This window comes from Nannobrachium achirus, assembly GCF_963921795.1.
Source record: "Nannobrachium achirus genome assembly, chromosome: 7".
Lineage (NCBI taxonomy): Eukaryota > Metazoa > Chordata > Actinopteri > Myctophiformes > Myctophidae > Nannobrachium > Nannobrachium achirus.
In genome coordinates this window covers 34,653,048-34,669,940 of record NC_137816.1, presented here as the reverse complement: position 1 = coordinate 34,669,940, position 16,893 = coordinate 34,653,048, and the positions used below count along the sequence as shown (strand labels likewise).

Here is a 16,893-nt window from a genome sequence, read left to right as displayed (position 1 = left end):
GTAAGCAAATTGAAAACCTGCTGAGGAAGAATCCTGTATTTATTCTATTTATTCCCAGGCATTCATGACCAGTGGATGACCAAAAGAACATTTCAGATTAACCCGTTAACCAAAGATACAGGTTCCTATGTGCTGAGGATGAAATGAAATTAGAGCGTTACAAATTGTTGTGGTAATATCCTGAAATCCTAGTGGAAATGGTGACCTACAGCCCGACCATTCTTGGAATATCCCCCTATTATTTGTGCTTACACAGCAAGTGAGCACAGCAAGTGCAGACACAGCAAACGAACTCTTACATCGCTATGAAACGCTTGCATACAGTATGTGTCTTGAGTAACAGCTCATGTAAGCAACAACAAAAGGTACCTCTATATAGTAACAGAATATTATCATAATATTAATATTATAGCATGAATATCCCCTTGTTGTTTGTGCCTACACAGCAAGTCAGTACCAGTGCATTGCTCTACTTAATTAGAACTTGTGCAACCAGCCAAGCCTCCTCCACTGAACTGTATTAGAACTATGACAATGGAACTAACAGACACTAACCTCCTCCTGCCATCTAAACCAAACGGTGTATACTTTTAACTGTGGTTCTGGACCTTCTTTGAGCTCTGGACCACTAGCATACTTCAAAGCAGTTGTTCCCAAACATTTTACATTTAAAGGTCTTCCCTTACTCTGACAGTATACAAATGGAACCAAATGGACCTGTTAGGGTCCATTTGGTTTTTTAGGCTGTGACCCCCAAAATAAACATATATGAACTGGGGAACCCCACCCTGACAAGCACTTGGAATTGAAGGTATTACATTTGATGTGACTCGGTTCCACAGGTAAATATTATGAAAATAGCAGATCTACATGGTCACAATGCCTCGCGTTGCGAGGTGTTGTGAGCAAGTAGATCGGCTATTTTCATGATGTTCGCCTCTTGCTTACTTAATATTTGTCTTGAAAGTCCTTAAATTGTCACTTAATAAATGTGCAGATACCCTGTATACACGTATACTGTGTGTTGGTTTGTTTACCATTGAGTGAGAAAAAAATGACATTAAGCTAATCATCTGGGGACCCCACAAAATAATTCCCGACCCCAAGTTTGAGAACCACTGACCTGCACCTAGAGAGTCCCTGGAATCCACTTTGAGAGGCACTGCTTCAAAGTATCTTCAAGAACCAACCCAACCCACCTCACCAACAACTATCTATATTTAGTATACGAAATATCAGAGATTAAACACACTTTTGATAGATTTTTAAACATTTTCCCATGTACCACCTGCAATTATGAAATGTACCACTCACTTGTGGTCCGTACACCACTGGTTGAGAAACAATGGTTTTAGACACAATATATATAAGATTGCATATTGCCACATCCTAGGCTTTCAGTTAGTGTAGATCTGATAAAACATAGCACATTTCGTCAAAATAGCTATAGGGCATTGCACTACTGCTTAGCCAAATATACCCATTGTGTACGAAGCAGTCAGGCTTTAGTGGTCAAGAGTTGTGTGTGGAGATGTAAAAAAGGGGTTAATTGTCAGGTAGTTGCTCATCGCGGACGAAAATTCCTTTCTCTACAGTCCGTGCAGGGGTCAAGTACTCGCCAGCAAGACGTATCACACAGCTAATTCTTTTAACCTACAACACCCTGTTTTTTCCTCTCTCCTTCTCCACTGGGCAAGGCCTCACAAGACCAGCTTTTGCTCAACTAACCAAGAGAACTGCTATGATTTATAACAGGGTGTCCGAGACCCCTAGGGGGTCCTCAGAGTTACTACAGGGGGTCCTCCAAATCTTCCAATCCTTTTTATATTAACAACTTGAACCCTAGTGTCCATATTCTGAGAACTGTAGCCAAAAATAAAATAGCAGATCTACAAGCGCTCGCGCTGCGAGGCGTTGTGCGCTTGTAGATCGGCTATTTTCGGCAAAGAGGTTTGGTGTAGAGGGGGAAAAAAGCAGACTAAGTACAGAGTAAATGTTTATTAGGTAATGGCGGCTCAAGTGGTTAAATCAAGTGGTTAAATATCTGATTCATGTCAATCACAAATTGACATGAATCCAAAATACACTGATGATTGTGCTGTCAAACGATGGAAATATATGGAATCTATGAAAAGGTTGTGAGGGTCCCTGCTTCATCTCTCTCTCTCTCTCTCTCTCTCTCTCTCGCTCTCTCTCTCTCTCTCTCTCTCAACTAAGGGGTCCTTGGCGTGAAAATGTTGAAGACCCCTGATTTATAAAAAGCCAAGGAGAAAGAGAGGATGAGAGAGAGAGAGAGAGAGAGAGAGAGAGAGAGAGAGAGATAGAGACAGAGAGAGGGAGGGGGAGTGGGAGCGCAAAATGAAACAGAGGCGGTCATCACAGCTGAGCAGAAATAACCAGCTAAGCTGTAGCTCGTAAAGGAGCCAGCATGGTGGACTGGAAGTAAGTCAGCGCCTCGCCGCCGGTGGAAAGAATTCACTGTGAAACTTAAGGAGGTGTCTTGCCGACCTCTAACGAGCCCATAAAGAGTTAAATTTGGCCTGATTTGTACAGTGCTGGAAGGGCAAATTGAGAACAGGGGGCATCGGTGGGGGAGGGGCGGGCAGGCGGCGGGGGTCAGGTTAAACAGGGCTGACCACGCTCCGGCTCCAGACATTAAAATGTCAGCTCCAATCAGGACGGAGGCAGCTGAGCTGATTACCCAGTGGGGGACCTTGGCCTTGGACAGAGCATGGATCTCCCAGAGACACTGGGATCAGCCAGGGAGGACCTATTAGAGTCCAGTCACAGTCAATCCTATTAAACACATCCACCAATAAACAAAGGAAATGTTAAACAAAAGGAACCTCCCATTCGCGCTGACATTAACCTCTCAGTCATGCCACTGTCCTTGCAACGTCTTCCACCTCTGCCTACAACTCCAGCTCCTCAACTCCACTTCGCTCCGCTCCTGTTTTTACTTACTCATGTACTCCCCTCTCTGAGAAAAAGGGCATCAATATTGCGCCTCAATGTCTATAGCTGCTGATCTGTTTGTTGACATTGTGACATTGTTGTGACATCACCTCATGAAAGATCAAACCCTGGATATCCATACATGGAGATGACTGGATCATCACCTAGATCTCCATATATGGAGCTGACCTCTACATCTGTTCCCAGATGATGCCCTGTTAGGGCAACCACATTAATAGAATCCGTTTTATGCCCATCAATATTAAGCCCATGTCTGGGACACTAATAGCTATGTGCAATGTACCCCGCTTCCAGTCCAGGGTCCTACACAGTCACATTGTAACTTTATCTCTAAAAGTATAAAAATAGAAAAAAAGTTGTGGGTTAATTTAACTCTGACAGGGTAAAGAGGTAACCACATAAGCCCTGTATTTACCGTACTGTACTGTATACTTGGTCGTAGAATGAATAGCAAAAATAGCTAACAGCTAATGCGTCACATCACGACACATTGTGAGCTTGTACTGTAGATCTATTGTAGAAAATGTGAAAAGTTGGGAAAGTTTTATTTTTATGAATTAGTTTGAAAATGTCTGCCTATGACATGCCCAAAATTGTAATGCCAGTAGTAAAAGAGCTACATTGACAGAATTTGCTGTGGAACGCCTTCACATACTGTATATCAATTGCTCAAACTCAAATGCATAGTAAACATGGAGTAAGCAAACACAAGCTTCATCTCAGCCTAAATGATGAGTGAGATAAAAAAAAAATGGGTGATTAGAGAGTGTGGAAGTCTCTAAATTAACATTCAATTAACACGAAAGAGCTAAAATGAGCAGTTGTTTTACTTGAAGGGGATGTAGAGCTATAGTGCAGCAGGAGGGCCAGGTGTGTGCGTGTGCGTGTGCGTGTGTGTGTGTGTGTGTGTGTGTGTGCGTGCGTGCGTGCGTGTGTGTGTGTGTGTGTGTGTGTGTGTGTGTGTGTGTGTTTGTGTTTATGAGAGTGGGAGAGGGAAAGTGAGAGAGAGAGACGGTGAGGCTTACCCAGAGCGCATGTCTTTCCTTGTCATGGCCAGTTAGGAGTCCATAAATCTGATCAATCGCTCCCTCTCAAGAATCCCAAAACCCACTTCTGTCCCCAACCCCGTGCCTAACACCCAGCTACTGTATCCTGTTTTTCCTTGTCAAGTGTGATGAGGAAAAAAAAGAGAGCAACACACCGTACAGCTGGGGAACATACCAGAACCAATACAGAGGGCAATAAAAACAGGGTGATTTTTTTTTCTTTTCTAACATGGCGCGACCGGGCTGCTATCAGAACATGGGTGTGCACTTGAGCCTATACCAAATCTATTAGCAGGGCCCATGACCAGAACACTGGGTCCTGACGGAGGGGGTTATGCCTCTCCTGGGACTACTACAGTAATACACGAGCACTGGCCTCCACACAAGGACAACTTTGCCATCACAAGAGCACAGACAACATGACTGGTCCAGTCCAGAGGTGAACTCTGGCTTAAAGGAGTGGTTCACACCCAAAACGTACTTATTTTCTATCAATTGCAAACCCCATGAAGCCAGATACATTAGCCGGTAGGAGATGGTAATGACATTTTTGGCACACACAAATCTATGAGTTCAAGGCTTCATGGGGTGTGCAATTGATATAAAATAAGTCGTTTTTTTTGCTCCTTTAATATAATAATAACAATATAAAAGATAATATGTTATAAATTAACGTAGGTTTCTGTTTTCTTCCTATTTTTCTTTCACGAAATTCTACTGTCACCCGCCAGGAAAGTCCATTACACACTGAGGGTCGTGTTAGTCCCATTAGTGACGTTAGTCCACATCCTTTAAGTTTAGACAGAATACCACGGGTCCCTCAGTGACATTAGTGTCTGTCAGGACACTGTCACAGTGCCTGTCTGTGACATTGACCTCTCCTACATTGCCTTCCCAACAACACCAAACCTCTCCTGACAGATACACAGACCAGGCTTTCATCTGAAAGCACAAAAGGCAAAGTAGCAGAGGGTAAAAAATGTACGAGTCAATTAGGTGATTATTAATTCATAGCCCTTTTCCGTAAACCAGGGGCTTTTGTGCTGTCGAGTCCCGTAAGTGAATTGGACTTTGGCACCTTGTCTCACCTCCCGTAGCTGGGCTGCATTACTCAGACAGGAAAGGGGCTGTCAGCACACTGCCCAGGTCTCTGGAGCAATCACAGCCTTGTTGTGCTTTCAAGAGGAAAAAAGATGGCAGCTGGAGAGTGACCGACACGAGACAGACTGAATTAACACAACAGGTCCTCCGACCATTGAAAATGTCCAGGTCATCTACTTTGACCATGTGAAGAGGTATCCATATTGTGGACGATGGGGCTAATTGGGTACACTATAAGGCAGGGGTCTTCAACAGGGGGTCCGGGACCCCCAGGGGGTCCTCAGAGTTACTACAGGGGGGCGCCAAATCTTTGTGTGATCGGATCATGTTTTATATAAACCACTTGAACCCTAGCATCCCTATTCTGAGTGGAACATTACCCAAAAATAGCAGATCTACAAGCTTAATGATTAAATGTCTGAAAATACATATTACTCCAACATGATGACAGTGCTTTCAAACAAGTCTTAGCTGTCAAGAAATCCATGAAAAACTCAATTTTATACAATATGTAGTGGGGGTCCCTGCTTCATCTCTCTCTCAACTAAGGGGTCCTTGGACTGAAAACGTTGAAGACCCCTGGGGTACACTATAAGGTAATAATGGTTTGAGGAACAATACTACTGCAACAAATAATAATCAACAACTGTGCCCGCTTTAGTTGTTGTTGCGGTATGGGCCAAGTACAGTACATTCCAACTATTACGAGGAGTGTGGGCAACTATTGAACAGCACACTGGGAGCGATCAAGGACACTTTGACTCTAAGGAGTCTGGGATCGAACCAGGTTCCCAATTGGCCGCACCACCTCCTGAACGGCTGCCCCTGGACAAGAAGGTGTGCAAGGCAATAGAATCCCATACCCACTGGCACACGATGGCCAACTGTTGGAGAGGGACTCTCTCCCCGGACAGGCCCAGGAGAGAGAACTATGAGGTCATTGCCATCTCTTAAATCCCAGGCCCTCATTCTGAGTGACCACGTTTCGCATTGGCAGCCTCAAACCTCCGGTCGTAAATACAATAAACCACAGTAGGCTATAGGCTCCGTCCATGGCAGGCAGGCTGCATGGTCTTTCTGCCACAACCCTAAACTAGAAAAGCCACTTCCTTCCCATTCCTACAACAGGATTTTGCAGTGTAGGCTCATATTACACTATACACTGTTGTAGAATTGGAATTTCTCTAGCCCTGTCCAGAATGTCTCCTTCCTTTCTACCTTCAATAAACTGTGTACACATGACAGAGGGCTGCTAACATCTTCCTCATGTTCCACATGACATTTGGGAATGCACGCACGCACGCACGCACAAACTCAGCAATTTCACCATTAGTACCGAGAGAAAATTTCAACTCAACTCATTCACCTTTAATACATATGCTGGCAATAACCTAATATTATCTTTTCTTCTTCCCATTTGTGTCCACGCTTTTTAATCTACAGCCTTGAGCGACAAAGGGCTGTGTTCTATTTCACCACCTATTCCTCAGGTAATTACTTTGCATCAATTAATTTCAAATAAAGAACATTACAACCAAGGCCTCATACCGAGCACTTCATATTAAAGCTCAATATTGAATCATTTCTCCCTATCCTTGGTGTGAAGGTCTGCCTATATTAAATTAATTTAAACAATAGTTACATGAAAATGCAAAAAGACAGACAGACAGACAGGGAGAGAGAGAGAGAGAGAGAGAGAGAGAGAGAGAGAGAGAGAGAGAGAGCGAGAGAGAGAGAGCGAGAGAGTGTGTGTAGGAGGGAGAGCGAATATTGCACAGGCCTAAAGGCATGGGTGCAGTGAAGGCACATTTTAAATGAAGAAATTAAAAGGAGATATTAATTAGTGGCAGGGTTATTAATCTTCAGGCGGTGGAACAGAAGGCTGACGTGGTGTTCACCTTTAGAGGACACTCCCAGATGCAGCCATAACCCAGGCCCATTAGACTACCGGTGGTAAAACTCATAAACACGTGGGCTTTCAGGGAGTTGGCTCGCAAACAAGAACAATTTATGATCTATTATCTTCAAAGACAAAAAGAGTTATAATTTGAGGGATGACAAGTGCTCAAAGGACATGATATGAATATGTAAACATTTTTACTACTCTCCGCTGACTTCATGTGATACCGCTTAACAGCCATAACAAATCAACATTACAATGTATGTTATGTATACTGGTTGCCATGTGGAGTATAAAACTAGCATTTACATTATTTATTATACTAAAATATGTATTATTTTAAGAAATTATCTATAACAGAGATTGTCATCTTCAGATACTTAATAGTATTATTATGTTTATTGGATTTATTTATTTTTAGTCTTCAACCACATTGTTGTTAGAATTCAGTCTAGACCTGTAATTACTAGACATAAACCTATCTTTAGGATTACTGTAGTTTCTGCAACAAATACCAGTAGTTGTCTTGTCCATTCCAGTGTTGCCATCTGATTATCAGCACAACACTGACCACAGGGTCTAGCAGAGTATGTGAGCACAGTAAGCAATGTCTCCCTGCTGCATCTAGGGGGTGCTAAACTTCATGTTCATCAAACAGACAGGCTCTGACATCAACAGACAACAAACACAAAGGCGCACATCTTCTGTCTGTAACAGACATTCCAACAGGCAAGCACGAAAGAACATGCTCGCACACACGCACAACGCGCGTGCGCACACACACACACACACACACACACACACACACACACACACACACACACACACACACACACACACACACACACACACACACACACACACACACACACACACACACACACAGAGATATGGACACGCATCAAACATCCAGCTACTTCACAGTCATTTAATCAATGAGTCTTCTAGACATAGGGTATTGAAAGGAATCAATTATTGGGTGCTTTGCTAGTGGCAGAAGGTGAATGACCCGTGTAGCAATATCATTTTCCCAGCCTTCTCTCAGTCCTACTTCTATAATGTGAAAAGCAGGACAAGAGCCATGGAATAGGAATAGGAATTATACATGAAGCTCATTTGCAGAGAAATGCTCACCCTACCACCAACCCTTACCATACATTTATGTTAAACATGTCAAATCACATCGAGGCTTTGCCACTATGTCCTTAAGTGTGTTAACAATTCCACTCCCTCTTCTCTCTTTGCTTCACCCTCTCCTCAACATCTGGATCGTTACAGGTCCACTTGGTTAGATTTATACACTCTACTGTATGAGATAAATTGACACTGAGGATTGTACTGCGTACACTCACCAGCCCCACATCTTTGCCCTCATTGCATCCCTATATGCATTCAGTCGTTGCATTAATACACCACCTGCTTTAATAAAAGTATGGATCCCCTCTCTCAGCAGAACCCTCCCACGGCTGGCCATGTATAAATATTTTATTCCTAACTTTATAAATGGCTCCTTGGATTACTGCAAAGCCAACGCAAACTTTATTGTTCAAACAAGTAAGGATTTTTGTATTCGGCCTAAAATTGCAGCTTTACATCTTTCTCTTCCGCCCTTCTCTCTCTGATGATATATAATTATGAAACAGCTGCTATGCATATTATCTGTAGTCTGTGTGCAAAGCTATTGTGCATGTTTGCATGCAAGTATTTGTGCACATGTCTGCTCTTTGAGGGAAATGAAAAGCAACAGAATAATGAAGCCATCTCTCAAGATGTGACATGTGGAATACATGTGCATTTTACATAGGCAATCTGATGTATTTCTAAATGATTTTAATGAATACAGAGGAGCTCTGGCACCAGAAAGAAGAACACTAAGATTGACAGTGGCTTTAAAAAGGAAAAGGAAGGGGAGAAAAGCCTTTCTTCTGTGCTCGCTAATTCCGCCTGTATGACAGTGACTGTCATTTGTAAAGGAACAATGTTGCGGCGCTCTGTTCCAATAGTGGCATGACAAGGATGAGAGGGAACACTTCAACACTTCTAATGACGGACCATAGAAGCAGCTCAACATCAGACAGCGCAAGGCTGAGCACCTTTCAGACACTTATTTAAATAGCAGGTTAGCGCTGACGCCTGCCTGTACACCAGGAGTGTAGCATACACACATATCAGTGTGTCTATCAGGCAGACTGTTCAGACAATCATCAACCAAAACAAAAGCTCCCCTGTTTACCAAATGCATGCTGGGATTTTCCTACTGCCCCCCACCCCCCTTCTACAAAGAAGATACAGTAAGGTGCAGTTCCTTTGAATGGCCACTGTGTCCATCAATCATAACAATGTTAAAAGTATAAAAAAAGGGTTCCTTCCATTAAGCAGAGTCAGTCTGCTGTACCTTTAGCTGACAGCACAATCTTGCCCCCTCCTCTGCACCCCTACCCCAGCCTCCAACCCACCCACCTTTTCACTGACATCAAACAGAACTCCAGACCTGGTTCCCTAATGCACACGCTATTTTTAACTAAGCGTTTCTAATAAGCTGCTGGGAAGCTGTAAATTTTTCATATGCAAGCACATCTCTCCTTTGTGAAAACACAGAAACACACTTATTTGGTGATTAGCGACTGACAGAGGGTAGGGAAAGGAACTGAATACGCTTGTATCAAATCGCATGCCTTTCAAAAAAGAGGACTCCTAATGCGAGCCGTCTTCTTCCTGAGCACCACAGGTATGAGTGAATTATTAATCGGCCAGCTCATTTTAATGCTTTTTAAAGTGCTTTATTTTGATGTGCTAAAATATACTTTTAGCCATATTCAGGCAGGCATGCATATCATTATTTCTTCCCATCAAAGAGGAGTGTCGCCCTTTCAAGGAGCACAAACAACTCAGCCTCATTTAAAATAGAACTTTCTAAAATCAAAGACATTTTACAAAGGCAGGGCTTCAAACAGTGTGATGAACTTCTTCTTTTTTTCTCTCTTTTTTGCTGTACTTTGAAAAAAAGAGAAATCTTAGGTATGAAAAAGGTCTGAATTGTTTTCCAGCTTTTAACCTGACTCGTGTAAATCAAAACTTGCTTCAGTAACAGGGGGAGTTTGACAAGTGAGACACAGCATATCCAGGCCTGCAACTGTTACGTGTCAGAATTATCAGAACTCGTAGCATTGCATAAGGAATGTCCTTCCAAGGAATGTCTTAACTGTCAGCATTGTTTTACTGTTGGAGAGATATACAATTCATCCTTTAGAATAACAAGGAAAACTACTAATATTTAATTTTGATCACTTGTAGCATTGTGGAAAAATAAGATTTGAGTATTACATTTCATTGGACCTAAGAATCTTACTCCCACAATGACAGTTCTATTTAATCCCAATATTCATCATACAACAAATAGCACAGTACAAAGATCTTCTCTTCTGGGGGGGTCCCTGACACTAAATCTTTTCAGTTGAGGGTCCACCACCTAATACATATTAATTTGTTTGAGAACCACTTTATTAAAAGATGGTATACAGTAAACACCTCCATAAGTCCTGACAAGACACTGGGAAACACCCTTGCTTTATCAGCTATGTCTCTAGACAAATATAGACATAATATTACTGTCCACCTTGGTTCTATTGTTACTATTACTCCAACAACCAACAATTCGACCACTACTAACACTGTCATTACTACTGCTTTGACTAGCTCTTGCTGTAGCCAATAATTCTATTAAGCATTATTATTCAACAATAATATTCATTCTAATTATATGAGGCAAAGGGTTTGAGATTCAGAATAAGTCAAGACCTATTGTTTGAACTCTCAATGCATTAACCATTTAAGCATTTATTTCAAAAACAGCAACAAAAGACAGCGAATCTACAAGCTCATAATGTGTCCTGATGTGACCTGTTGTGAGCTTGTAGATCTGCTACTTTTATTTTATTTTAAACTGCTTATGTCACTGTAGTGAAAAATAGACACTACTTCTATGCGCTGTTATTACTACTGCCAAATATTCACAAGCGTTAACGTACATGTGCAACACGTATGTTAACACACGTCAATCATGGCTTGTTCTAAGGTAAGCCAAAAGGGAAATGTCTCCTCCCTTCATCTTTAGGCCCACTCCCTCCATGGAAACCAACACCAGCACATGTTATTACAATAGACCATGGAGAAGACCATGTGTGTGTGTGTGTGTGTGTGTGTGTGTGTGTGTGTGTGTGTGTGTGTGTGTGTGTGTGTGTGTGTGTGTGTGTGTGTGTGTGTGTGTGTGTGTGTGTGTGTGTGTGTGTGTGTTAGGGTGCGTGCGTGTGTGTGTGTGTGTGTGTTAGGGTGCGTGCGTGCGTGCGTGCGTGCGTGCGTGCGTGCGTGCGTGCGTTCATTATATTGGCCAGCAGTAGGGCTGGCCAGTTTAACTTCAAATCAATATCAACATCAATCAATATCGACTATTTCAAACTTTTGCCTCGATTAAAAATAAAATTTGAATGTTGTTCATCAGATATTTCTGATATTACCACCATTGTACAACAAAGTGTAATTCAAGATTAAGTGATTAATCAGGCAAATCAATTTTGTCAAAAATATTATATATTAAAAAATACATTAGAATGTTGTCAATTTGATATATAATATAAAAAATGCTTCTTGAATAATAAGCTACATGAGCAAAATTAAATTATTGCTTCTAGATAGCCTATCGGTTTTGAAAATGTTTTGGTTAATTACCATCTAATGACACTTAACATAGGTGGGTTTCTGTCACAAACAATAATTGAATATATTGCGCCTGTGCGTGTGCGTTGTGCGTGTGCGTGTGCGTGTGCGTGTGCGTGTGCATGTGCATGTGCATGTGCATGTGCATGTGCATGTGCATGTGTGTGGTTAAGTTGGGACAGACCAGTCCTATCACATGTGTGTTGTACACATGAGGTGGCCCTATTTCTGTATTCCCCACTAAAAGCAGACAAAACATGAGTCACGTGTCACCTGACCAGATTATCTAAATTGACAATTTAGCCTCAGTGATCTGATGGGATTTGATGAGTGGAAACCCACAGCAGGAAACAGCAGCCTTTAACAAAAATATATAGAATTGGATTTGTGGAGTTCTGAGGGAGCCTTATTACTAAAAAGGGACTCTCAATATGTTTTGATAAAATGTGTATAATTACATTAGATAAAAGGCCTGCTGCTATACAGCAGTGTTTCTCAACCTTTTCAGGCCGCGACCCCCAAATTAATCATATTTTAACTGGGGATCCCCCCCACCCTGACAAGCACAAAGAATTGAGGCATTACATTTTGTATAATCTGCTATTGTGAAAATAGCAGATCTACATAGAAGATCTACATGCTCACAACGCCTCGCAATGCGAGGTGTTGTGAGCATGTAGATCGGCTATTTTCGCAATTTCTGCCTCTAATATTTGACAATTTGGCCAATGTTTAACTTTAAATTCTAGAGGTATTAAAAAAGCTCTTAAAAGTCCTTAAATTGTCCCTTAAGAAATGTGCATAAAACCTCTATACACTTCAAATTTTATGTTGGTTTGTTTACGTTGAGAGAGAAATCAACGTTGCACATTGAGCTAATCATCTGGGGACCTCCCAAAATAATTTGGCGACCCCCCCAGGGGGTCCCGACCCACAGGTTGAGAACCACTGCTATACAGACACAAATCAGGTGCAGTGCCTCGTGTCTCCTCAGGGCGGTGTTCCCTAAAATGTGTGCAGTGTAAATGTAGCCTGGGCTTACCTGTCCCTTTGGAGAGCTCCTTCTCCCCCCCACACTCCCTGTCTTTGGTTTGGTCCTCCTGGTCTGTGGTGGGCTCACTGGCAGCCTCCACATCCTCGCTCAGCTCGCCTGGAGGGGGAGGAGAGGATGGGATATGTAAATCACCACCGCTATCAGAATTGGTGGAAGCACTTAAAGGGACGGGAGCGTTTTTTTTCTATAGGAGGCTCCTCTGCAACAATTACATTCACTGACACGCAGTTACAAGGTTAGCAGACAAAAGAGGGCGGGATCTGGTTTCTTGCCCCCACGCGCGCACTGCCTGGTCACCAGCGAGGCATTTTGAAAAATCTGTTTGATTATAATAATAAAACATTAGACATTGTCTTATACTACGGTAAAATTCTGAGTGTTAATTTTACTCAGACAGCGTCCAAATGGAACCAAATGGACCACGCAAGGGTCAATTACCACTGAAGATTTTACTGTGTATACAATGTAAATGCAGAATAGCATAATGATAATAATAATAATACATTTTGAGAGGTGCCCAGAAGTTATAATTCTTCATTTATTCAAGACCATGACACAAATATCTTTATGGCTTCCTGTGTTTAATATGGACAAAACTACAGAAAACCACACACATGTGGTGAATACATACACACATTTTCCAAAGCGGTTTGAAGTATGCAGAGAGGAAAAATAATTGTGCGAGTGGCATGTTTCTAGAGAAAGACCTTATGCCACTATGCCAGACAGACCTCTATCTATCTCTCATTCCACCTCTCTCTCTATCTCTTACACACACACACGTACGCACGCACACGCACGCACACGCACGCACACGCGCACACACACACACACACACACACACACACCGTATCTCTCTCTCTCTCTCTCTTTCTCTCTCTCTGTCTCTGTCTCTCTCCTTCACACACGAATACACACACATGCACAGTCTCGCTTGCTGCCTCATATAGAGGAACACACACACACACACACACACACACACACACACACACACACACACACACACACACACACACACACACACACACACACACACACACACACACACACACACACACACACACACACACACACACACACGCACACACACTTGCCCCCATGCATTACTGTCCCCAGCTGCTGGGTTACTTACCGATACAAGGCTCATTTCACCTCTACTATTGCAAAAACAAAAATCATAAATATTTAAAACTTTCAGAGCCACAATTCATTTTATTTCTTATGCCGAGTCAAACACAGAAATCCCCTGTAACCACCTTAAAAGCCTCAGCTCGATATATCAGGCCATTTAGGAGCATTGAAGTTCAAACAATGGGTATCCAATATTGCCATTTGTAAGTAACACTCAGAGGAAAAGATAGCGAAAACAGATAATAAAAAGGGCATCAATCTTCTTTATTCCTCTCCAGTGCCTCCTGAGCATCCTCTTTGCCTGTTAAGTTTGTTTAAAAGTAGTGGGACCACGCATGCTATGGCATTGATTTGACAACAGTAAACTGGGCTTCAGTCAATAAGTCCTATCAGTTATTACACAAGTCAGCTAATTCTCAGCAAATGTACTTAAATGCTCTTTTTGAAAATGCTTTCATGCTCAGGTCTCTACTCTATGAGCTATTGATATATTGACAATGCTACAAGAGCTACAAATATCCTGTTCAAGTATTCAGCCCTCCAGTCAACATGCATCTGATCTGTGTTCACCACTTGACAACCCACAGCCCAAACCACTTTTACGAGCTTACTTATCCTGAACATACACTGTGTAGCCCTTAAGTTATGAAACATGTGATTATATACTGTACATATACTGTACCTACATACTATATATATATATATATATATATATATATATATATATATATATATATATGAGAGAAGATTACTTTTACTATAATATTAATACAAATTATTGTCAATATTAACAAATAGTTGGGCCACTTGAGATCTCAACCGCTAGACAATTTCTATATAAATGATGTATATTTTATATATACAAATATTTTATACAGTCCAGAAATATTTACAAACCTCTTGTTCTCTTTTTTTGAAAAATGTTCTTAAATCCTTTCTACATTTTTGTATTACATTATGTTTCAAACAGTAAAGTATACTGTGTGACCCAAAGTCATTTCACACTTTGACTTGTAATGGCTGACTGAGCAGAGGTTGTACTGTCATCAGAGATGTTTAAAACGTTAAATACTGTACATGAAGGTAATTGCGTTAAACTTGTCAAAATACTAAACACTATACCCAACATCAATGCCCTGTAAAACACCGTATATATTGCTTGCAAAGAGAAGTGTAACAAGCTCCTTTTCCTGCCTGTTGCTATGAGAGGTCTAGGAAACAGCTCTGTGAACAGGGTGATTGCTATATGGATTATGCTGTTAGGCATTATTGCTAGAAGCCAATGGTGATCCTGTGTTTAAATAAAGGTATTTAAGAGGGATAACTGGCTCCTGGTATAAAGTACATTTAAGACTGCCCCGGATCCCGCTTGCATGAATACATTTTATTCTCTTATTTTTGACCATGTTTCTATTATGTTTCCAAGGCAACCCCATGGTTTCCATGGAGTGTAGTCCATCCTGTGCTGGCGAGGCAATCCTAAACCATCGCCCGGAAAACCATGAGATCTGCTGCCCGAAGTCCCAAAATCCCATCTAACTCCAGCCTGTATAAATCTACACAACTCCCAGAGAATTAGGGTACCATACAGCTGCTACAAGGGCTCAGATTACAAAATAATCCCCAGGTAAATTTTTTCACCCCTTAAAAAGGGGGCTCGGTGTCATATTTTAGCTGTGTGACACATGTAGGAGATTTTAAAAAATGTGCTTCTCTTTTGTGTTTTAAACACGGTCGTGATCCACGGCCAACATCTTTACACTATTTAATGTCACCAAATACATCCAAGTGTTTTGCCGAGGGATTTCACGCTGACCCCCCCCACCCCCCCATCCCCCAAACCGCACACATCATGCATGCTCCTGTAGAATGCACACACGCGCGCACGTGCACACACGTTTCACTCCCTCCTGTTTGCAACACTTCATTTAGGTTTTTAAATCAAGATGTATGACACCAGCAACACACACTGCACAGAACCCCCCCATAATGTATGCAGAAATGCAGACATTTAATTCCAGGAGCGGCACTACATCTTTAAGTGGCAAATGGGTTTGCCTATTCCTCATCTCATCTCCAACGGTATTACACAATGATTAAAGCCAGGCCGGCCATAATTAATGAAAGGTCATGAGTGGCCTAAGAGTAAGGATGCAAATGGAAGAGAGACACTAAAACTGTAGTCATAGATTAACTCTGGAAATAGATGGGGGGAGAAACACTCAAAGCTATGGCGTTAGGCCATTTCCAGCCTAAATCCCGTAGATGTAAAAGGACAAAGGACATAGCCTGAAGGTTGCCTTCTAATTAATTGTCTTCATTAACTGTCCAACTACAATGATACGAAACAGTTCCATTAATCTAATCATGCAAGCTGAATAAGCCCACTGCAGACCCCGAGATTACACTCATCTGTTATGACCATAAATATCAGCCTTCCTCTGCCAGTCACTCAGCAGGGACAGTCCACCGGCCCCGTGTTCTGGCATCACCACAAGCACGTACATACGCACACACGCGCACACACAGCACGCACGCACGCAAGCGCTGTGCAAGCACCCACGTGCACCATCAGCACACGCTTACCACACTCTCCATCTTGCCTTCTGCCAGCATGTAAGTGCAGGGGCTTAATCACACCCATAGGTGTCACCCTATACAAGCTGGGAGAGAGAGCAACGCACTCACACATTAATGGGGATGTGGGGGGAACAGACAGAAACACACAGGGAAGGGAGAAAAGAGCAGAGGAAGAAATATGTGGAGATGACAAAAGCAGATGCTACACGCAGGAAGCGTCCGGTGAAGATGAGACTCTGAAGACAGTGAGATTACCTTCAGACGAGAGAGAGCAGCCTTCCTTCCCCCTGAAGAGCAGTGATTACACTAATGCTAATCATACTGACAGGCACAAACGTCAAATAAATAATGGATGGTGACCACTGCACTTTCCAGTACTTCTTCCCAGACTG

General features: G+C 42.1%; 1 protein-coding gene across 1 annotated transcript in view; it reads right to left on the bottom strand.

The window, feature by feature from the left end:
- The window catches only part of zfhx3b (zinc finger homeobox 3b), a gene marked incomplete at both ends in the record, with an annotated part of 122,956 nt that overhangs the window by 17,543 nt on the left and 88,520 nt on the right, over positions 1-16,893 (bottom strand). The window contains one exon of the mRNA XM_080729776.1: positions 12,779-12,886. Coding sequence (XP_080585902.1) covers positions 12,779-12,886 — 108 coding nt within the window. The remainder of the gene's footprint in view (positions 1-12,778; positions 12,887-16,893) is intronic.